We start from the raw sequence: 23,208 nt of genomic DNA, 5'->3' as shown, positions 1-23,208 counted from the left end.
TTGCTGGGCCTAAATTAGAAGGCTTAGGTGGTGTTCAACGCTCCGAAAGGTTATTATGACGACAATGCTGCAGAGTGGCAGCTGAAGCTTGGAAACGAGGGGTGTTTGACACACGTGACAAATCACTAGCGTTCTAACGCACAGACCAGTCGCTTGGTTGGTCGCGACTTCCAGAAAACTTCCGCGACATCACTTAGCTGTCACTCCGCAAACACATCGACCGCGACTGCAATCAACCCTGTCTGTGTCTGCACCGAGCGATTGCCTCGCCTGCTTTTCTTCTTGTCTCTTCTTTCTCGATACCCAGTATTCTTTTAATGGAATAGAGCTGCGGCGCATCTGCTGGTTCTTGTGTCCTACGCGGCAGCCTTACCGAAGTCGCGATCCCGCAAAGCGTCGCCATGGCCAACCCCGCAGCAGACCCGAAGGCGGCCCCGCTCGCTGACGAGCTCAGGGAGCTTGCTCTGTATGTGTAATGATACAAGAGAGACTATATCAATACTAATCATGTACCCAGCTCGCTATCCACGACAGTCTTCCCGAAGAACTTTTTCTGCGCCCTTTGCAACCAACTGGCCTTTGACTCCTACAAGCTAATCTGCTGTGCCAAATCAGTCTGCTCATCATGTATGTATTGCCTGGTTTTCACAAATTGACATGGACTTACCTTATCACAGGTCACGCGAACCTCCAGTTTCCCACAACATGTCCGTCATGCGACCACTCGCCACTCGAGGCCGATTCTTGCGTAATCAACAAGTCACTACGCAACACGATGCGAGTGTGGCTGCAAAAGCAGAAGAAGAAGGAAGAGGCCAAGGCTGTGGCTCAGGCAGCTACCCCGCCCGTAGAGGTGACACCAGCCGCGCTTGAGGTGCAACCAGTCGCAGGGGGTAAAGAGAAGCCCGTAGACAGTATTGAGGAAACACCAAAAGTAGAGAGTGGCGCGGTTGATCAGGCAGCAGGCTCTGCGGACAACGCGGAAGATGCTGGTCAGCGCGCCGGCTCTGCTTCGGTCCATCCGAATGAGGTAGGCTTTCAATGTCTTTTTCTTTCTTCTCACATAGGCATGTTAGGGTCATACACTGTGCGAAAAAGAGGAGAACACAAAGAAAAGGCTGTTATGTGTCAAGAAATGCAAAAGAAATCGTTGCCACATGTGCCAATGACCATGAGATGCTTTCCAATTACCATTCGCAATTGCTGACCTGAACAGGAAAACGTCTCTACTGAGATCGCAGCCGAGCGACGCGGTAGCAATGTCTCCGAGAACGTGACAAAGAACACGGAGACGACAGCGACAGACAGCGCGACCGATGAGCAGAGCAACACAAACGGAGCAAATGGCATGATGGGCAACAATACAATGATGAACGGTCTAGCAGGCCCAATGGGCTTCGGCTTTCCCAACCAAGGTGCCTTTGCCAATGGTATGGGCTGGAACGGTATGGCTAATATGATGCCCAACGGCGGCTGGAACGGCATGAATTCCATGGGTATGGCTTCCCACTGTATATTTTCAGCTCGGCATCCAACTAACGGCTCTCAGATTTCAACAACATGAACGGCATGTACGGCAACTTTGGAGGAAACATGGGCATGGGCATGAACGACATGTCTGCCATGAACATGATGCAGTATGGTGGCGGCTATGGTAATGGATGGAATGGTATGGGCAGTGGTTATGGAAACTTCAGCGGGCCCAATCAGATGGGTGGCTATAATCAATCTGGAGCATATCCCGAGATGATGAACCAGTTTCCCAAGAATAATTTCCCAAACCAGAACCAGAATCGTTTCCATGCCAATCAAGGAGGAGCACATGTCCAGCGAAACAACAGGAATGGCAGCCAGGGAAGCTTTGGTCCTGGTTTTCAGAACGCGCACAGCCGTCCTGGCAGCCGCAGCGGTCTTGCGCCAAACGTACGTTCACACTACCATAAATTTCGGCCGATACCCTTCCATGGGGTCGGCAAAACTAAGGCACCAACAACTGACGCGACTTTTCTTGAACAGTGTGACGGCCAGTCGCCTGACGGAACTGCTAACGCTGCCCCTGAGGCCAAGACCGAAGGCGAGCAAACGAAGGCGTCCGCAGAGTCTACTGATGAAGGTAAAGAGAGCGCCGACGGTGGTCTGGTTTGTTCCGAGAAACAGGGTACAGAGAATGGCGTTCATCCTGATGGCGATGTCGCTAACCAAGCAGGAGACGATCCAAGCGAAGCAGCACAAGATGGTGGTTTGAAGCCAATCCAAACTGTGGATACGGGTGATACCGATGTACCAGGCTACGATCAGTCCATGATGGGCAACGGTATGCAGGCGGATATGTCATATCCTCACGGAATGATGAATCAGTTCTCCGGCCAGCACATGAATGCATCCTTCGATTCTAGCATGAGCATGAACATGGGTTACAACGGCAACTATGTCCCCCGTGGTGGCTTCAACAATGGAGCCTATGGGGCCGCAACAGTTTTGACAGGACAACCCACAGAGCCCATTGGCGTAGGCGTCGTTGGAGCGCCCACTGGACCACGTGCGATGCGAGAGGGTCGTCCTAACACTGGCTTCTCAAGCCGGGTTAACAGTAGTCGATTCCCCCCACCACCGAAGAGTGTCGCATCTACAAATGATATTGCACCGGCCAGTCCTCAGCGTAGGGTTCGATCGTGAGTATACTCGTTTACACTATCAGACAAGCATTGACAGTAAACTAGACGATCCCCTCTACGAGATGAGAGTATGCGCGTCAAGGACCGATCGCCCACCCGTTCACGGTCAAGGTCCAAGGCTAGAGAGGACGTCAGGGACGAGCCACGTGAGCGTTCGCGCTCTGCAGACCGTCAGTCTCGGCGTGAAGACCGCGGACGATCAGTCACACCATTGGATAATGAGTACGAGAGCCGCAAGGACCGTAAGCAGTACCGATCTTCCCGCTATGACGACCGTGAGCAAGAGTACGAAGACAGGTATCGCGACGAAAAAGGTAGTCGGGGTGATCGGACGCGAAGCGCATCAGCAGACTCCAAGTATCGCAGCAGCCGCCGCGAGAAGGAAAAGCATCGTTCATCACGTTCCCACCGCGAGCGAAGTAAAGAGCATCGCCGCCGTCACCGCTCTCGGTCGCCCCGTGGAGATGAAAAGTACGATGACGACGAGGCCTATGCCAATGGCGGAAAAGACTCGGACGGTAGCTCTCGACGCAAGCATAGGAGCGGCGACAAGGATCGACGCGACCGCTCACGCGATAGGGAGCGCGAAAGAGACCGTAAAGACAGGAAGGAACGTGAGCGTGACTATGATTACGAGCGCGAAAAGGACCGCTCTCGCGACAAAGACAAGGACCGTAGGCGCCGCCGAGATCGCGAAGCCGAGGACGCCGAGCGCGACTTTGATGATGACAAGCACCGTTCTTCACGCCGCAGCCGCAAGGATAGGGAGCGTGAGCGACGCGACTACGATGACCATGACCGACGCGAATCCGACGAACGCGAGCGGAATGATAAGCTCGCGCAGCTCGAGAAGGAGGATGACGTCGTCGGCCAGATGATGAAGAAGCGCGCCGTCTCACCACCCCTCAACGCACCAACCGGCCCTTCGGCAAACGGCTTCAGCATCAAAGGTCGCTCCAAGAACATCGCTATGCCACCGCCTGCTCAGCCCCCTACTGGTCCTCGCGCCTTCCAACCACCCAAGGGCCCGGCCGCAGACCGCAACAAAGACCGTGGCAGCGATGCTCGAGACCACCGCCGCAAGAGTAGTACGAGCTCAGCATCTGCCGCCCCTACCGGCCCTGCTCCAAGAGAGAAGGACGCTGTACAAGACCACTACGCCGCGGAACGTGAACGCAACGCCCGCGAGCGCGACAGCCGCGAACGCGTAGTCGACAAGGCCCCATCAAAGTCCTTGCATTCTCGTATTTCCTCATCTGCCCGCCCCTCACTCTCTAGTAAGCGGTCCCGCGATGACATAGACGATGAGGTTCCTGTACCCAAGGGCCCCAAGGCAGAGGCTAAACCACCTACTGGACCTGCCAACCACCGTGACAAACGCAGAAAGTCTGGTGCCACCGGTGATGACAACATTGCCAATCTCTTCACTGCAGGACTGAGGAAGAACGCCAAGGCTAGACGCGGTGGTGTCAGGACTGAGGGTGACGTCGAGCGCGAGATGGTGGAGAGGGAAAGGGAACGTAGATGATGTTTCTGCCTCGATCAAAAAGGCTGGTGTTGGTGGGATGTAATGAGGAATGTTGGGGCATTTTGATGAGGTACGATGGGTGGTTCGTGTGCTTTCTCCTGGACTAGACATGATGGTTTGGAGTGATGGGATGAAGATAATGTGGGTTGGGCTTCTCTACTTTGCTGTATTATACCCTTTGGTGGCAGTAGGCTGTATAGATGTCGAGTTGGTAGATGCGCTCAGGCTGCGCTTAGGAGAGAGAAATCCCAAAAAAAAGCACCCGAGTACCAGTTTGGTGATAATGATCCAGTGGAATCAAAAGTGTATAATTGGCACGGTTAATCATGGTATCATTTCTTTACTCTATACTGCATCTCAGAACGCCTGGGCAATCATGCCAGCGGCATCTACCGCCTGTGGTTCACAAATTCCTTCTTCTCACCACCCAGTCTTGATGCAACGACAGTAGCTTCCCTAATCGCCTTTGCGACAGCTCCCCTGACACCATCCTCTTCCAACGACATGAGACCACCAATGGTGCAACCACCGGGCGTCGACACCTTGTCTTTCAACACAGCCGGATGCTCACCATTCAGCACCAAGCCCGTTGTGCCCCTCATCGTCTGCGCCGCCATCATCTGCGCCTCCGCCCTCGGCAGTCCCATAGCCACAGCACCATCCGCCGCGGCCTCCAAGATCAGCGCAAAGAACGCCGGACCAGAGCCACACAGAGCAGTCGCCACATCCATGTTGGCCGGCGGCAGCGTAGTAACGCGGCCAATAGAGCTAAATACAAACTCCACCAGCTTGTACTGCTCCTCGCTCAACGGCGGATCCGAAGTCTGAATCACAGACATGGACTCGCCCACAAAACTCGCCGTGTTTGGCATCACCCTAATAACCCTGCATGCACCCTCCACCTTATCCGCTCCCTCGGGGTACAAGAACGCTTCAATCTGCTCCCTTGTCACACCCGCCAAGATGCTCACCAGCACTTTCCCCTTAAGCGCCTCTTTCATGCCGTCCTCGCCCAGGATGGTCTTGAAGCCATGGGGTTTGCAGCTTAGAAGAATAATGTCTGCTTGCTGAACGCCCTTGAGGTTCTGGTTGGTGAGGGTTTGAAGCGGGAAGTTGTAATGCGAGAGGGCTTTTCGAACGTTTTCTTCGGCGGGGGCCCATTGGTCGCAGGCGATGAAGTTGGAGAGGTTGGGTGTGTTTTTGGGTGTTGACGAGGAAGAGAGTGCGGCGGCAGTTTTGGCGGAGGCGAGCGAGGACATTACGCCGCCCATTATTGCTATGCCCATTGTTCCTGGGTATGGCTGTCAGCATGTTTGGACATGGGGTATGGGGTTGGTGGTGAGGGTTATGTGACTTACCTGAACCGAGGACGGTCAATGTCAAGGGCTTGGATTCTCGAGTGTCTGACATGGTGATTCTTGACTTTTTTGGTATTTGTTTGGATGTGTGATGTTGAAGGGGAAGAGCTGGAAGGTGAGTGCTGGGGAAGTGGCAACGCGAGATCGGCGGTTGGCTTCCCCACGTCGAATAAATCCCAAGCTATGACCACACCGAGCCGATGATATGCGCGCTGAGTTCTAGAGCTCTCCGACCTCCACACCAGACGATCGCATACCAAGCCTACCACGATATCCATTTTTCCAGAAAAAAAACCTCGCAACGTAGTCTTCAAGTCGTATCCCACTCACCATGGCCGACCCCTTCGAAGTCCGCCAGCGCTTCACCACGCTCCTTGCACACCTCAACGCCTCGCACAACTCACTCCACAAAGCCGCCCTCTACGCGCTCAAGAACCGCGAAATGGACGAAGACCTACACTCCTGCATCCTTGAGCAGCTCGAACGCACAAACATGAACACACGCGCCAACATAATGTTCTTCATCGAATGCCTCTGCGAATACGCCGTCAAAGACAATGCAAACGGCGACGCCAGCGCAATGGGCTACGTGCGCATGCTCCAGCGTGACATTGTCGCCGTTGTGGAATGCGTCATCGGCTCCGAAGGCGCAAATGTCCGCGTCGTGCGTAAAGTGCTGCAGACGCTGGAGAGTCTGAATATCCTTATGAAGGCGACGGTGCAGGAGCTAGAGACGGTGTTGAAATCGAGAGAGGTGGCGCATCCATTTTTGGTTACAGGAGATGTGGGTGAGAAGGAGAGTCCCGGTAAGGCGGCGAGAGGGCCTGCTGGAGGGGGCCAACGTATGGGTAAGAGGGAGATTGAGCAGAGGATCGAGGAGGATAGGGAGAGGCATAAGAGGCTGAGGGAGAGCATTTGGGCGGTGAATGGGGATGGGTATGAGGAGTTGGAAAGGTTGTGGGAGGAGGCGAGTGATATTGGGGAAGACGATTATGTTACGGCGAGGGAGGATGCTGAGGAGAGGAAAAGGGTCATTGCTTTTGGGTAGGGTTTGACAGGGCTTGGATGCTGTGCTGCGGAGAGGCTCGCTCGCAGCCGGCGATGCTGCTGTTGCTGAGGAGGAACAAAAAAAGAGTGGTTTGGGTACGTATACATCCTCATACGGGCTTTCACTCGGAGTTCAGGGTTAGGTTTGCAGTCATTGTAGCATGAGCTCGGCGTTACGGAGGAGAGATACCACGGGCTTGTCTTGCGACGCCCCATTGTTGTTTGGAATTTCAACAAATATTGATGCATCATCATTCCAAACATACTGTACACACTCCATGTGCAATGCTATGATACAGTGTCCATCTTTTCCTTCCAACCGAACTCCTCCAATCGTATCCTCTACTCCATAACGACCGTCGCGCCCAGCGCCTTGAGCGTCTCGACAATCTTCTCTGCCTCCTCCTTGGGCACACCCTCCTTCATCATCTTGGGGGCGCTCTCTACAAACTTCTTGCTGTCCACCAAGCTCAACCCCAGCATGGCCTTGATCTCTTTGATGACCTTTGGTTTCGCGCCGGCGTCGAACTTCTCGAGCTTGAGGTTGAAGAGTGTCTTTTCTGCGGCGGCGGGCGCGGCTTCCTCTTCTTCAACGGGTGCGGCTGCTGCGGCGGGTCCGGCACCTCCTGGGCCGGCGGCGAAACCTCCCATGGGCATGTCAGGGATGTTTAGGCGGGTCTAAGGGAGGCGTTAGCGAGGGGATTTGGAGGGGCGTTTTGAGGTGGATCAAAAAGCATTAAGGCGGGCTGGCATGTTATCGCGCATGTGAAGCCACAAGGGCCCAGCACCGGCATGTGGGCAACATAGAACTTCTGCTTTGGTAGCCCTATCCCCCAAAACTCATGTTCCTGCTCAATGTGCAACATTCCGGAGTATCTTCAAAGAGCCATATCGTGCCGACACATTCCCACCATATGAAATATCCCTACCTTCAATGTCGAGACCAAGTCTGCCGTCTCCAACAGCGTCAATTGGCTAATTTGGTCCACGATTGTCGCAATCTTTGGGTTTGTGGGAGCTGCCGCATCTGATTGCCATCTCCGCTGTATCCTTTGCTGTGTGGCGCCAATCGTCGGTCGTGCGTAAGCCGTCTGCTTTGCGGTGCAGATGCAGCGCCTGAGCGCGCGAGATGCTGGTGCTGCCATTGTGCCGGGGGAAGATGCGAGGGTCGGTGATGAGTCTCCTCCGCCGTGTGGTTGTGGCTGCCATCTTGAGATTTTGCGGAGCGGATTACGACTAATCTGGTTACCGCCTTGGCACCTTCAGAGACCCGCAAAAAAGTTAGAGAACTTCGAGAGACGCAGACATCCAACGCCACAACGCCAATTGCCAGGTATATTGAAGCGTCGAAACTATGGGAAGGCGCCCCAACACGAAATCACAAACTAGTCCTTGCAGAAATGGAAGGAATCAACAATCCCAATACCGGTAAAATGGTCAATATCAGCGCGCTTGCCAAGGAAGCGCTGAAGCCTGGAACTACCGACGATATTTTTGTTCAGCATACCGGTCTTTTCACTGAGTTGTGCGCGCGGTGGATACAGTCTGGCGCAGAGACTGAGGCTAAAGTCGCGGCTTTTGGACGACTACTCCCACTTGCGCCTCATCTCGCTGAGCACGTGGAACGATTTTTGGCGCATCACTCAAATTCGCCAATAGTAGGATCTGGTCTCTCGACAGCTTCGAGAGATGCAACCGTCATTCGGGATTCGGAATTAACTGAAGTTTTACTTGGAATTTTCCGACTCCTTAGCTATGACTGTAGAAATTTTGCCAAATACGTACGACCGCGTTTTCTGGAAAGCTTATTTCAGCACTCGAACCGCGTTGTACGATATTTGGCAGCACGGACCTTTTCTCTCTACGTTCATTCAGCGGATCATGCTACCCAGGAGATGATCAAGAGATGTACCGGAGAAGGGGCGATTGAGGGGCCCTGGGAAGGACGCCAAACTGACTACCGCTTTCTATCGTTGTGGGAAGAGAAGAGGTGGAAAGACATGCAGATCAAGATTCGCATGCAAGAGTTGAGCGACACGATGTATGATACGTCTGTGTACCAAGGACTATCGCCATACACGGTCAACGTCAACGGCGTTCTTTTACCCCGACTGGACGGAGCGTCGTCGCAAGAGAAGCCATCTGAGCTTGTGTCCACGGCGACGACTGAAGCCAACTTGAAAAGCATCGCTCATGGGCTTCTAGATTCCAGCCCACTCTTACTCACCGGCCTTGCGGGTTCAGGTAAGACGCTGCTCACGCGTCACTTTGCGTGGCAGCTTAACAAGCTCGACAAGATGGTCACTCTCCACTTGAACGAGCAGAGCGACGCGAAGCTACTGATTGGAATGTACACTACCGGGGCAAAGCCAGGAACCTTCAGCTGGCGAGCCGGTGTCCTTACTACAGCTGTACGAGAAGGAAGGTGGATATTTATTGAAGACCTGGATCGAGCACCGAACGAGGTCATCAGCACCCTTCTCCCACTCATTGAGCGCGGCGAACTGCTCATCCCCAGCCGAGGAGAGACTGTCCGAGCGGCACGAGGCTTCCGCATTATTGCGACCATGCGAAGCACACTCAATCCGCGTGGCCAAGAGATTATACCACGCCAAAACATGATCGGCCACCGATTCTGGAATTCAATCACCGTGCAGATGCCACAACTGGACGAGTTCCGACAAGTGATTCACGCTAAATATCCCCCTTTGCAGAAACATCTCCCAGGGATCATGCAAGTCTATTCTCGATTACTGCAACTGTACTCGGACGCCAAATTCTCTTCCGAGAACGGGACATCTCTGCGAGCCATGACACCGCGAGACTTATTAAAGTGGTGCGACCGGATGGCTGTGCTACTTTCACAAGCTGCAACTTACAGCTCAGCGCAAAAAGACGACATTTTCATGGAGGCTTTTGATTGCTTTGCAGGCAGTCTTCGCAGCGAGACGGCGCGCTTGATGGTTATGGAATGTGTAGCTGAAGAACTTCACATCGATTCTCAGCGACGTGATCATTTGCTCAAAAATCGTGAGGTGAAGCTTCAAATGCCAACGAAGAACACAGCTTCTGGCACTCTTCAGATCGGACGCGCTAGGCTATCAAGACACAAATCCTCAAAACGGAGTGGTTCAGGACGGCCATTTTCTACCAATGACTACACTCTGCGCCTCTTGGAGAAGATTGCTGTAGCAGTGGACCGACAAGAGCCACTTCTACTAGTGGGTGAGACTGGTACTGGAAAAACAACCTGTATCCAGTACCTGGCCGAGCAGCTTGGCCGGAAACTTGTAGCTTTCAACTTGTCTCAGCAAAGCGAGAGTGGGGACCTAATTGGTGGTTTCAAGCCTGTCAACGTTCGCAGTCTGGTGATTCCGCTCAAAGATGAGTTCGACGAGATCTTCGACACGACATTTTCGAGAAAGAAGAACCTGCGCTTCCTCGAAATGCTCGGTAAACGCGTGGCCAAGGGTGACTGGAAGCGTGTATGCTCACTGTGGCGTGAGGCTTTGAAGATGGTGGACGCAGCCAGAAAGTCGCATGAATCACGGACTTCGTCTCCAGACTCAGACGGTGGCCAGCCTAAGAAGAAGCGGAAGATGGACTCATTACCCGTAAACTTTCCGACGGCACGATGGGAGAAATTTGCGGCCGATCTCCATGACCTCGAAGCCCAGCTTGCCAGTGGTTCCGAAGCCTTTGCTTTCTCCTTTCTAGAAGGAAATATCGTCAAAGCAGTCAGAAACGGAGACTGGGTGCTTCTCGATGAAATCAATTTGGCTTCTTCTGACACCCTAGAGGCGCTCACAGACCTTCTCGGCGGTGGTCCAGACGGTAACCCATCCATTCTTCTAACAGAGACTGGTAACATTGAAAGAGTGGTAGCGCATCCCAACTTCAGGGTGTTTGCAGCCATGAATCCTGCAACCGATGTAGGGAAGAAGGATCTGCCGCCGGGCATTCGGTCGAGGTTCACCGAGCTCTATGTTGAGAGTCCAGATGGTGACGAGAAGAGCCTACGCAACATCGTGGAGAAGTATCTGGGCAGCGATGGTACAGATCCGGCGATTTTGCGGGTATCGCGAGATGTCACCAGTCTCTACCTTGAGATTCAAAGGCTGACCAAAGCGAACATGCTTGTGGACGGCGCGGATCAAAAGGCCCACTTCAGTCTGCGAACTTTGACACGAACCCTGTCGTATGCAAGAGACATCGCGCCTTTGTGCACTCTTCGCAGAGCGCTCTACGAAGGCTTCCACATGAGCTTCTTGACATTTCTCGGAAAGGCTTCTGAGGATACTGTTGCTCCTCTCATCACCAAGCATCTATTTCCACAAAAGGCTTCAATGAAGGCCGAACTTGGGAAGCCACTTCAACAGCCATCTGATGGCCGAGGCTATGTCAGACAAGGCCACTATTGGCTCCGACAGGGCGCATTCGAGGTCGAAGAACAATCGCACTACATCATCACACCCTTTGTACAGCGCAACATGAATAATCTAATTCGTGCTGCCTCTACGCGCAAGTACCCTGTCTTGATTCAGGGACCTACGTCTTCGGGCAAGACAAGTATGATCGAGTATCTGGCGAAACGCTCCGGCAACAAGTTCGTCCGCATCAACAACCACGAACATACCGACCTGCAGGAATACCTCGGCTCATACATCTCTGGCGCTGACGGCAAGCTTACATTCCAAGAGGGTATCCTTGTGAGGGCTCTACGGGAAGGCCACTGGATAGTGTTGGACGAACTCAATCTAGCGCCCACGGATGTTCTCGAAGCACTCAATCGTCTGCTCGATGACAACCGTGAACTTCTCATACCCGAAACACAACAAATCGTCCGACCCCACGAAGACTTCATGCTTTTTGCGACTCAAAATCCAGCAGGCCTGTACGGTGGACGAAAGGTTTTGTCACGGGCTTTCCGCAATCGTTTCCTTGAGCTTCATTTCGACGACATACCGGTAGAAGAACTCACTGAGATTTTGCATCGACGCACTATGATTCCGGAAACTTGGTGTAAACGCATCGTCAAGGTCTACCGGGAGCTCTCCACTCTTCGACAAGAGAACCGCATATTCGAACAAAAGAGCTTTGCAACGCTGCGAGATCTGTTCAGATGGGCGCAGCGCAAAGCAGACACGATTCAAGACCTCGCTAACAACGGGTATATGCTTCTTGCGGAGCGTGTGCGAAAGGAGGAAGAACGAGTCGCTGTCAAGAAGGTCATGGAAACTGTCATGAGTGAGAAGGGGCCTAAAGTCACGATCGATGTGGAGCAGCTGTTCAGTCCGGACAGCTTGTCGAATATCGAAGGGCTCAATAAAGGTACAGCGATAGCCAACACTGATGTCGTCTGGACTCGGGCAATGCGCAGGCTATCTGTTCTTGTTGCGCACGCACTTCGCAACAACGAGCCAGTTTTACTCATTGGAGAGACAGGCTGCGGTAAGACAACTGTCTGCCAGTTGCTCGCCGACCATTTCAACAACCAACTGCATATCGTCAACGCTCATCAGAACACGGAAACTGGCGACTTGATTGGTGCACAACGACCCATCAGAAACCGATCTGCCATTGAGGAACTGGTGAGAGAGCAGGTGCTGGAGGTGCTCTCTAGCATACCGAATGACCTCATCCAAGATGACACGGCTCAACTGAGCTACGAAGAGCTCTTGGCACTCTACGACAGGATAGCTGGGGAAGCTTCTGACTCACTACCAGAGGACGCTCGTAAGACTATACTCGTCAACAGAGTCAAGGCTGGTGCATTGTTCGAATGGGCAGACGGCAGTCTAGTGCATGCAATGAAGCAAGGTCACTACTTCCTTCTAGATGAGATCTCGCTGGCTGATGATTCCGTGCTTGAGCGCTTAAACAGTGTTCTTGAACCATCGCGTACCCTTCTGCTAGCCGAGAAGGGACCCACAGACTCTTCAATCATAGCCAGCGATGGCTTTCAGTTTCTCGCCACCATGAACCCAGGTGGAGATTATGGCAAGAAGGAGCTTTCGCCCGCGCTTCGCAATCGATTCACTGAAATCTGGGTCCCTGCAATGTCTGATCTTGATGATATTCTGGAGATCGTGCGATCCAAGCTGAAGCCAGGCTTGGTGCAACATGCCGGGGTCATCGTCTCATTCTCGCAATGGTTCAACGACAAGTACAATACCTCTGTCTCATCTTCGATCTCCATTCGTGATACGTTGGCTTGGGTTTCGTTCGTCAACAACTCTGCTCATGCGGATCCAATTTTCAGTATTGTGCATGGTGCTGCGATGGTCTTCATAGACACGCTTGGCGCTAACCCAGCAGGTCTGTTGGCCATTTCTGCCACATCCATTCAAGACGAGAAGAAGGCTTGCCTCCATCATCTGAGCAAGCTTCTCGGAAAAGATGTCACCCCAGCGTATTTCGGTGCCGTAGACATCATCAGCACGGAGCAAACTTTCCAACTGGGATCGTTTTCCATCCCAAAGTTCTCGTCAGCTGCATCACAGTCGTCTAGCTTTGCACTCGAAGCCCCGACAACACGATCCAATGCCATGCGAGTGGTTCGCGCACTCCAACTCGCCAAGCCTATTTTACTGGAGGGTAACCCTGGTGTGGGCAAGACCACGCTTGTTACCGCTCTTGCTAGAGCCATTGGCAAACCGCTGACCCGACTCAACTTATCCGAGCAGACAGATCTCATGGATCTCTTTGGCTCAGACGTGCCTGTAGAAGGCGGCGCAGCAGGTACTTTTGCATGGCGAGACGCACCATTCTTAAAAGCGATGAAGAACGGTGACTGGGTACTCCTGGATGAAATGAATCTGGCATCGCAATCCGTACTGGAAGGTCTCAACGCGGTGCTTGATCATCGTGGTGAAGTTTACATTTCAGAACTCGACCAGACCTTCCACAAGCACCAGGATTTCAGGGTCTTTGCAGCGCAGAACCCACATCATCAGGGTGGTGGTCGTAAAGGTCTCCCCGCTTCATTCGTCAATCGTTTCACGGTCGTATATGCAGACGTATTCCGCCCAGAGGATCTGACGCTTATTTGCAGAAAGGTCTTTCCTAGCATTCAAGAAGAGGAGGTCACTAAGCTCATACGATTTGTGGCCGAACTTGACGAACAAGTAGTCATCCGTCGTGCATTCGGCAATCTTGGTGCACCATGGGAGTTCAATTTACGCGATACGTTGCGCTGGCTTCAGCTTCTGGCATCGACAGAGTTCCCTGGTTCAGCAAGCGACTTCCTGGATACAGTTTTCGTACAACGCTTTCGCGCCGAGAGTGATCGCAACCGATTGCGTAAACTGTTTGAGAGCCAATATGGAGCCCACGAGCCTCGAATGAGCCTATTCCACAACTTGAGCACCAATGCTGTACAGGTTGGCCTTGGTCTGCTACGTCGAGACACCGCAGTCACGCGCCCGGATACTGTGTCAGCCCTCAAAGTCTCGCAACTTGGTCCTATGGAAGCCCTGCTCATAAGTGTCAAACAAAACTGGCCAGTTATCGTCGTCGGGCCGCCTGGCTCGGGAAAGACAGCTATGATCAATCAACTGGCTAGCTTTATCGGCGCTGATCTTGTCACGTTTTCTATGAATGCAGATGTTGATGCTATGGACCTGGTGGGTGGATACGAGCAGATTGATCCTACACGAGAGGTCCATCAGTATCTTCAGAAGATCGAAGAGCTTATCAGAAACCGCATTGCAAGCTCTGAAAGACCCCTCCTGGCCCACATCGAGCTGCTTGAGCTTCTTCAAGCTGCCTCTACGAACCCCGCTGAAAATTTCATGATGCGACTTCTTGGAGTACTTGCTAGGCCTGAAATAGGAGCAGCAGATCTGGCTCAAGGCTTGCAAACGTCTCTTCAGGCGTCCATTGAGCAGATTGATGGTGCCCGATTCCAGTGGGTAGATGGCATTCTAATCCGTGCGCTGGAACAGGGCAAGTGGCTGGTCCTTGACAATGCCAACCTCTGCTCGAGCGCTGTCCTCGATCGCCTGAACTCACTCCTGGAGCCTAATGGCTACCTGTCCATCAATGAGCATGCTACAGCTGACGGCGAAGCACGCATTGTACAACCACATCCGGACTTCCGAATTTTCATGACGATGGATGCAAAGTATGGAGAGCTATCGCGAGCCATGCGAAACAGGGCTGTCGAGATATGCCTATTGGAGCCAGGCCACGAGTTCATCCGAACAAACAAGCCCATTATACAGTATCCACTCGACTCGACTGTGTATCGATATCGCCAGTTCCAAGAACAAGAGCAGCGTATGGCGATCACATTAGAGCAGCGCTTTGAGCACTTGGGGCTTCAAGATAATGAGCTGTTGCCGAGCTTTACTAAGCAGGCCCTCCAAGGGCTTGTGGAAATATCTCCCATACTCACAAACGGATTCGACAACCATGACACCATCCAAGTAGTATCTACGAACCCGACAGCGAAACTTGGAGATCGAGTGTCTCACTTTGCGCGCTTCTTGGAAAAGACCTGGTCACCACATGCGCAATCAATTACACGACATCTTGGAGCCGATGACATGACAACGCTTGTTTCATTCCACCTTTTTGGCAATGAACTTTTTCTCCATTGCACAGAAGTATCGAAGGCTCTTTGTAATTGGGGAACCTCAATGTACGAGATTATGCTCGATGTGTACAACATGCAAACAGCGATCCAGGACCTTCCATCCGCCCGCTTCGAGCGGAGGAAAGAGAGGCAGAAGCTGCCAGCTTTCTTATATGCGTATTGGCAAGGTCTTGTCAAGGTTGTCGAAGGTTTTTGGGGTGCGCTCCAAGAAAGTCAGCACTACGACCCCGCGTTCCTGAAGCCGTTGCGAACATTGTTCTGGGCATTTCATGCCCTTGCCACTTCCACTACATTCGATCGCGCGACATTCCAGACTTATCTGAAGATGCTTGCTTCCGCTATTCCTACCACATCCATAGAGGTAGCTCCGCTCATCAAGTCGATGTCTACGACCCTCTCCAAGCAAATTGCGGTCTTCGGATCCGACGTTCAATTAACCACTGGTCTGGGCATGGAAAGTATCTGGCGCGTCTTCAAACCATCAACACCCAAAACTCAGAGTCAGCTAAAGGCTATTCTTGAGCTTGAAAATCTGGCTGATATGCTTGATGCCATGATGTGGCGGTCAAACTTACGCGTAGACGAGATGGTACAGATGCGCGAGCGCATAACCAGCTCTTTAGATCTCGTGCGAGGTGATCACGTTGACGCGCGAGAGCTTATCGCTGCACTCCACGCAGCTGTACAAGAGCTTGAGGAAGGAACCAGTGAAGACAACGTAGTAATCACTCCGTACTTTGAGGAAGAGTTCGAAGGTCTCTGCCAATTCTTGGATGTCGCATTCAATCATGAGTCTATCGAGCGATACACGTCACCTACACCTGTTGCTGTAGCCACGCGCGCAAAATCAAGCTTGTTTGCTCGTCGACCCACAAAACTTGAAAACATCGCAGTCGGACGGCCTGGTCACGCTTCAGAGACTTTTGCCAAGGTCTATCGCCACCTAGGTCTCACACGCCAGGTAGTCAATTCCATGGTACTACAAGGGCGTTTCCATACGTCGGTTCTAGGGAAATTGTACGGCGCAGACGAAGTGCACCTTGCGCAGCTTGATCGTTTCGAGACTGAACTACAGGTGCTTGCACAGCAGCTTTCACTCGACGCCGGTCGCATTACATATGATCAGTCGGCTGCCTTGGATAGACTCTACGAGGATATCTACAATCAGCTCATTGCGTCCCATTCTGCCGATATCGTCAATGATGCAAACTCGGATGGACTCATTGTATCTTTGGAAGCAGAAATGACCAACCTATACCGTTCAACCCTGGAAGACGGTATTGCAAAGTGCTTTAGGGCACCGGGCTCTGTTGTTGATGCAGCAGCTTGGATCCATCTAGGATTATTTGGTTTGCGTTTATACGTACCCAACTACCCACATGATCCTGCGCTCAGGCCTATGATTGAACGCGACATGTTCAACGCAGAGAAAAATTCTCTCCTGCAGGCACTCGATGCCTTGAGACAGTTCCAACTCGATACCACAGGCCAAGACACAAGTTTCCGCATCCGAAAGGTCAAGAAAGTGCTTGACAACATGGGCCAAGAACCACCTGTACCGGCTATCGTTCGTCCAGAGATCTCTTCTCTCGATGATCTCCAGGGCGAGTTCATGAATTTGCTCAGCACTATAAAACCGCTCCTCAATCGATCGATGTCAGTTCAAGAGGCGGCTCGTGATGTCACATTACAACAGAACATCCTCCGCATTATCCAGCGCATCACAGAAGGATATCGGGCGTATGACGATATCACAGATACCGCCGTGGGCTTCCTCATATGCTTGCAGATTGGTCTCATCATGGGCCAAAGAGAAGAAGAAAAGAAAGCACAAAGCCCCGTCAGCAACAGTTTGGCGTACATGTCCTCAAAGTCTCCATTCTTCGGAAGGTTGGAGCCATTGGAAAAGTCAGAGTGTTTGTTACGGTCGATGGAGGAGGCATTGGGCCAGCGCGGCCATGCAATCGATCTCAGGTGGCACACATTACACTCGATACAGCTGCTAAAGAGTACCGATCCGGCAGCTATGACGACTTACGCGGCGAGGAACCTTTTGCATGATCTTTTCTCCAGTTTATACGGAGATTGGAAAACCAAGCTTCTCCAGGACCAAGAGAAGGAGGCACAAAATTCAAGTCTGTACACTTATCGAGGGATGGACGATGACGATGATGAGGAAGATCTTTCCCTCTTTCCTGACTACGAGGCCGACCAGGAGCAACAAGACATGCCGCCCCGGCTACCATCTAGCTCCCGGGACCATGCCATTCGACTTGCCAACATCCATTCCGAACTTTTCCTTGATGGGCGGGATGCAACAGATTCAGTCAAATCTTTGATAGGCTGGTGCGCGACAGAGCTCAATCGTATCTCGGATGGCAAGGCACACTGCAGCAAGCACGAAGATGCCTTGCCAGTCATTTACCTCGCGCTGGAAAAGAAGGTCAAAGATTTATCTTACATCGGCACCGCAAGGACCTACAATTTCTACTTCGATCCCAACCTTTCTGAAGCGAAGCGACTCATTGCGCTAGTCCAGCGCATCCAGATCCGCTACCGCCAGATACGCAATGTTTGGCCCGAACATGCCACACTATCTGACGTCCTGCGCACATGCGACGAAGCTCTGGAGTTCCGACATGTCGACCCCGTGGCGAAATTCATAACCAAGGCCGAAAAGCTTTACGCGTACATGCACGAGTGGCAGAAGGTCGCAAGCAAAGAGTATAGTACTGCTAGTCTTTATGATGATCTTACAAAGCTTCTCGTCAGTTGGAGAGAACTTGAGCTTACGACTTGGGCTCGATTGTTTGATATGGAAGAAGAAAAGTACCGCGACGATGCAAAGAGTTGGTTTTTTGTTGCATATGAGACGGTTATCGCCGCATCGGAGAGTGTTGAGGACGAAGGGGCTTTGCAGACACATGCCAAGGATCTCCTCAAGTCACTTGAAGGCTTCTTTGAGACAACAACGCTTGGACAATTCGAGCAGCGCATCAAGCTCCTGCAACAACTTCGCCAACACGCTGCCATGCGCATGCAGGAGTTTGATGCATTCAAGATCCTGCATTTAGCGCTCGACAACTTCATTGCCTACTATTCCCGCCTCGAGAAGCCTGTGCATGAAACGCTCGCCAAAGGCCGACAAGTTCTGGAAAAGCAAATCACCGATGTCATCAAACTCGCAAGCTGGAAAGATACGAACATAGAAGTGCTGAAGCAAAGCGCAAAGACGAATCATCGGAAACTCACCAAACTAGTGAGGAAGTTCCGAGCTCTGCTCAATCGTCCTATCTCTAGTATCATGACAAACGGCTTCCCGGAAGAGATTCATTTGGTGCAGGACATTACTATTGAGACGGTTGGCACAGCTGTCAACCCTGAAGCTGTAGAAGTTTGCACAAGCAGTATTCCAGATTGGTCAGGGCGACCCACGCGTTTCAAGAACCTTGGTGTTACAGTGTCGATGATGCGTAACCTTGCAGTCCCCAGGACTGAGAGTGTCGACGGCGCGTCACATATCAGTGACTTCATCGCAGAGCTTTCGAGCTCGATTATTGAGCTTCAAAAGGCCACTCCTACGACATTGACCGAGGAGAACAAAGCATCAGTGCAGCATCTGAAAACCCAGAAGCGCAAGCTTTACGCCGACACAATGAAGGAGCTGCGTCAGATGGGTATTAATTCTAATCTCAGTGTTGATACTCTGGCGAAGCAAGATGAACTCTCAACGATCCTCTCCACGATACCGCTCGTCAAGGGTGGCGAAGACACTGGGCGTGCAGCGGAATACCATTTGCACAAGGCACTCAACATCATGCCTCAAGTCCGTGCCGTGACTAGAGAGCACTCAGGCGATCTTACGGCCAATGATGTGGCCAGAAGTATTGGATATCTGGAGGGCTTGCTACATGCTTCCATTCGGCAACGAACAGTGTTAAGCAAAGCTGCGCAAAGCCTTGAACTCGCAAAGGTTCCAGTCTCGCTTGTTAAAAGTTTGTGTCAGACAGAGCATGGTAAAATTACTTGGATGTCTGAGCAACAAGCTGGAGTCACATCTTCCTTACAGCCCCAACTCCGATGGCTCGCTGCCATGCTCCAAACAGGTACTGATGTTGTCAACGCCCAAGCCAAGTTAGGCAAGACAAACGAGCTGGATGTATTGATCCGACACATGCGCGAATGGACCGTCAAGATCAAAGGGCTCGCTGATGCCTACGATCAGTTGCCCATATTGCCACTCAACGTCAAGTCGGATGCTCATCAAACGCTGAATCAGTCCGTCGGAGCTCACCTGAGAGACCTGCAAACTTTTTTTGGAGACTGGATTCGCGAAAGCGACATGGCTAGAACCGTGCTGCGTCATATCAAGCCATTCCTCTTTCACTATGCAGAATCTGGAATCATTAGTTTTTCGGAAGACGCACGCATCACAGTCGAGTCCCATGCAAAAGACATCTTTGCGTCTCTGGATCTTGTTCTCGGATCTATGCAAGACGTTGAAGTGGCAATGAAGAACATACCGGATTCGATTGACGATACATCGTGGCTTGTCAAAGAAGAACAGGCGGTTTCAGCCGCCCTCAGTGCCCTGCATGCTCCTCAAATTAGTACTGCTTTACAAAGTCTGCTAGACGGTATACAGTACCTTTACGAAGATACTAGCGTGCAAAGGATTGCTGCATTGTTTGCTTCAGTCAAGCCTATACTGGATCAGTATGTGGCAACGCATGAGTACCTTGTCAAGCGTTTCGACGCACTACATGCATCAACTGCCAATCTCCTCCATCGCTTGTCAAAATCTTTCATCCAAATCGGTACACAGGGTTTCTGTCAGCCCCCTGAAAAGTCGAATGATCCTCAAAAGGGTAAAGATGAGAAGCTCGAAGCTGGCACCGGTCTTGGCGAAGGCGAAGGTGCGGAAGACATCTCCAAAGACATCGAAGACGATGAAGACCTGGAGGATCTGGCTCAGGAGCAGAAGGGCGAGCGTGAAGGTAGTATCGAAGACCAAGAAGACGCGGTCGACATGGGTGAACAAGAGATGGAGGGTGAGACTGAAGAAGTGGGCGAAAAGGAAGACAAGGGTGATGAATCTGGGGAGGAAGGAGACGATGATGCGCAAAGCGAAGTCGGCAGTGTTGATGATCTTGGTCCCAGTGCTGTCGATGAGAAAATGTGGGATGACGGTAGCAAGGAAGACGACGCGAAAGACAAAGAGGGGAAACAGGATGTCGGTACAGAAGATCAAGATGAACAAGTAGCTGCCGAACAGAAGGAAAAAGAGAAGGGCGGCGAGGATGGAGACGAAGAGGACAAGGAGGAAAAGAAAGAGGGCCAAGAAGATGAGGAGATGGAAATGGAAGGTGAAGATCAGGAGGAGAACGTCGGTGTTGGAGAGAAGGAACAGATGGATCCGCATGCTAAAGAAGAAGAGACACTTGATTTACCCGAAGATCTGAACATGGATGGACAAGATGACGAGGGCAAAGAGGACGACGACTTCGGGGATATAGATATGGGCGACGATCTACCGGAAGATGAGATGGAACCCGATGTCGACCAAGGGCAGCCTGATACTATCGACGAAGACATTGGCCCTGAGCAAGAAGGTGAAGAGGAAAAGGACACCACCGGCCATGTTGAAGATGAAGAGCAGCCCGAAGGAGAGCAAGAGGACGAAGGAGATGAACTCATGGACGACGAAGCTATACCTCTTCCAGACGAAAACATACCAGATGATGAGACTAGCGACGTAAAAGACACCGATCAGGCTGATCCTAACGCCGAGGCAGGTGCAGGTACGGATGCAAACGAAGAAGCTCACAAGAATAAGAAGGAACAAGCTTCTGCAAGTGCTGCAAACCAGGATGAAGGCCAGGAAGGAGAGCGTTCTGATCAACAGCAAGTGCCGACGACTGACGACGGACAACTGGGAGAGACAGCGGCGCCTGATGCGGGCGGTCAAGGCGAGCAGCCTGAGGAGTCTCGCGAGAAGCAGTCGTTCAAGAAACTGGGCGATGTACTAGAAAAGTGGTACAACCAGCAGAAGCAGATCCAGGATGCTCGCGAAAAAGATGGGACGCAAGCACAACAGATCGATAAAGAGATCGACCTGGCTGATGCAGACTTCGAGCACTTGGGAGATGAAGAGGAGCAGGCCGATACACAGGCATTGGGCACCGCGACCGAGGAGCAGGCTAAGACCTTAGATCATGACATGGCTTTGCCGATGAATGAGGAAGATGAGAAGATCGCGACTCGGCCTGAAGACAATGACGAAGAGATGACCGGGGCTGACAAGGATGTTGACATGGAAGATGCTGAGCAGACACAAGACCACGATGAAGAAGCTCAGCAGCCACAATCCAACGCGATGGAAGGTCAGCCGCAAGCCTTCGTTGGCGAGAAACGACCGTTCCCTGACCAAGAAGACGAAAACATGGCCGACGCCGTCCCACTCGAAGACGACGACGCAGCATCCACCACGTCTTCAGCCGAAAACATCGAAGCCCAGCTCTCACTAACGCATCTAGACCCTTCAACAATGGACCCAACTTCCGCACGTGCTCTTTGGCTCGCCCACGAGGCTTCCACACATTCTCTCTCTCAACAGCTGACGGAGCACCTCCGTCTCATCCTTGCACCAACTCTCGCCACTAAGTTGCGCGGTGACTTCCGCACCGGTAAACGTCTCAACCTCAAGCGCATCATCCCGTACATCGCATCGGGCTACAAGCGCGACAAGATCTGGCTCCGACGCAGCATGCCAAGCAAGAGAAGCTACCAAGTCATGATCGCCCTCGACAACAGTGGCAGTATGGCCGACAGCGGAGCCAGCAATCTTGCACTCAAGACTCTCACGCTCGTCACCCGCTCGCTCTCTATGTTAGAAGTCGGCGAAGTATCTGTTGTTGGCTTCGGCGACCATGTCAACGTCGCCCACGATTTCGACAAGCCCTTCACCTCTGAAGCCGGCGTCCGCGTCTTCGAACAATTCGGTTTCGACGCAAAGAAGACCAATGTCCGGGGCCTCGTCGACAAGAGTCTCCAGCTATTCAAAGACGCCAGACAAAAAGGGTCGAGCTCGGCTGGCGAAGATCTTTGGCAGTTGATGCTCATCGTCAGTGATGGTTTGTGCGACGACCACGCCGAGATCCAACGTCTGGTCCGCAAAGCACAGGAAGAGCGCGTCATGATCGTTTTCATCATCATCGATAGCTCTGGTGCTGCGCCTTTTGTGCCCATGCCTACTCAAAGCGACAACCCTGGTGCGCAGCCACCTGCGCCGCAGAAAGAGCAGACGAAAACTTCCATCTTGGATCTGCAGTCCGCAGTCTTTACACCAGAGGGAAAGATTGTAAGATATAAGTACATGGAGCAGTTTCCATTTAGGTATTATTTGGTGGTCAGGGATGTTAGGGAGTTGCCGGGTGTGCTCGCTGGAGCGTTGAGACAGTGGTTTGGAGAGGTGGCTGGGAGTGTTTAAGAATACACCTAGCATCAGCAGGAAGAAGAGAATTTTCTGGGTGTATTTCGAGGCGTTCAAGGCCAGTTGCGAATGTTTGGCATTTCAAGGCATTTTAAGGTGTACCTGGTATCTACAAAAGTTTTTAGCCGCATTTCAGATTACTCATTCATTCTTGATGTCCCATCTTTCGTACATATCACGTGATCTGATATCTAACAGCATACTTATAATTCGCTGTAGCTAGAATCTATGGGACAAACAAAAGGCGGGGCACCTTATATTAGATAGTGTTCGCTGACATCAGTCACATGCCTTCAGTGAACAAGGGTACGACTCACTGAGCTGGCACCGTTGTCACTGTTAATGACTACCAATTGAATCCTGTGTCGGATCCTTTCATAGCGGCTGGAGTAGTAACATCTGCAAGATGCCGTCGGGTTATCCTCACTGACCAATAGCGCAGGATTTACGGTGCCTAGGGCGTTCTAACGTAGGCAAACAACAGTGCTTGGCTCCCAAGGGTTATCACC

At 52.1% G+C, this 23,208-nt stretch overlaps 5 protein-coding genes across 5 annotated transcripts; 3 read left to right on the top strand and 2 right to left on the bottom strand.

The window, feature by feature from the left end:
- Positions 1-401: 401 nt before the first annotated feature.
- Positions 402-4,203, top strand: PtrM4_130180 (DUF1777 multi-domain protein; the record flags this gene model as incomplete). Its single annotated transcript, XM_066108975.1, has 6 exons — positions 402-466; positions 518-627; positions 678-1,030; positions 1,217-1,496; positions 1,550-2,672; positions 2,721-4,203. 6 exons carry the CDS (start codon positions 402-404, stop codon positions 4,201-4,203), a joined length of 3,414 nt encoding a protein of 1,137 aa, XP_065960967.1.
- A 389-nt stretch (positions 4,204-4,592) lies between these two features.
- On the bottom strand, positions 4,593-5,613 carry PtrM4_130170 (ProC, Pyrroline-5-carboxylate reductase; the record flags this gene model as incomplete). Its single annotated transcript, XM_001940013.2, has 2 exons — positions 4,593-5,494; positions 5,562-5,613. The coding sequence occupies 2 exons, from the start codon at positions 5,611-5,613 to the stop codon at positions 4,593-4,595; spliced, it is 954 nt and encodes a 317-aa protein (XP_001940048.2).
- Positions 5,614-5,892: 279 nt separating this feature from the next.
- PtrM4_130160 (putative ctd kinase subunit gamma protein) lies at positions 5,893-6,609 on the top strand (the record flags this gene model as incomplete). Its single annotated transcript, XM_001940014.2, has 1 exon — positions 5,893-6,609. The coding sequence occupies one exon, from the start codon at positions 5,893-5,895 to the stop codon at positions 6,607-6,609; it is 717 nt and encodes a 238-aa protein (XP_001940049.2).
- A 341-nt stretch (positions 6,610-6,950) lies between these two features.
- On the bottom strand, positions 6,951-7,753 carry PtrM4_130150 (mitochondrial 54S ribosomal protein bL12m; the record flags this gene model as incomplete). The annotated part of the gene is made up of 2 exons (XM_001940015.2): positions 6,951-7,286; positions 7,538-7,753. 2 exons carry the CDS (start codon positions 7,751-7,753, stop codon positions 6,951-6,953), a joined length of 552 nt encoding a protein of 183 aa, XP_001940050.1.
- A 255-nt stretch (positions 7,754-8,008) lies between these two features.
- Positions 8,009-22,696, top strand: PtrM4_130140 (MDN1, AAA ATPase containing von Willebrand factor type A (vWA) domain protein; the record flags this gene model as incomplete). The annotated part of the gene is made up of 2 exons (XM_066108974.1): positions 8,009-12,881; positions 12,927-22,696. The coding sequence occupies 2 exons, from the start codon at positions 8,009-8,011 to the stop codon at positions 22,694-22,696; spliced, it is 14,643 nt and encodes a 4,880-aa protein (XP_065960966.1).
- Between the last annotated feature and the right edge of the window lie 512 nt (positions 22,697-23,208).

This window comes from Pyrenophora tritici-repentis, chromosome 7 (genome assembly GCF_003171515.1).
Source record: "Pyrenophora tritici-repentis strain M4 chromosome 7, whole genome shotgun sequence".
In the NCBI taxonomy this organism is placed as follows: Eukaryota; Fungi; Ascomycota; class Dothideomycetes; order Pleosporales; family Pleosporaceae; genus Pyrenophora; species Pyrenophora tritici-repentis.
The sequence above is the reverse complement of the archived record's forward strand: the minus strand, read 5'-3'. Positions and strand labels throughout refer to the sequence as shown.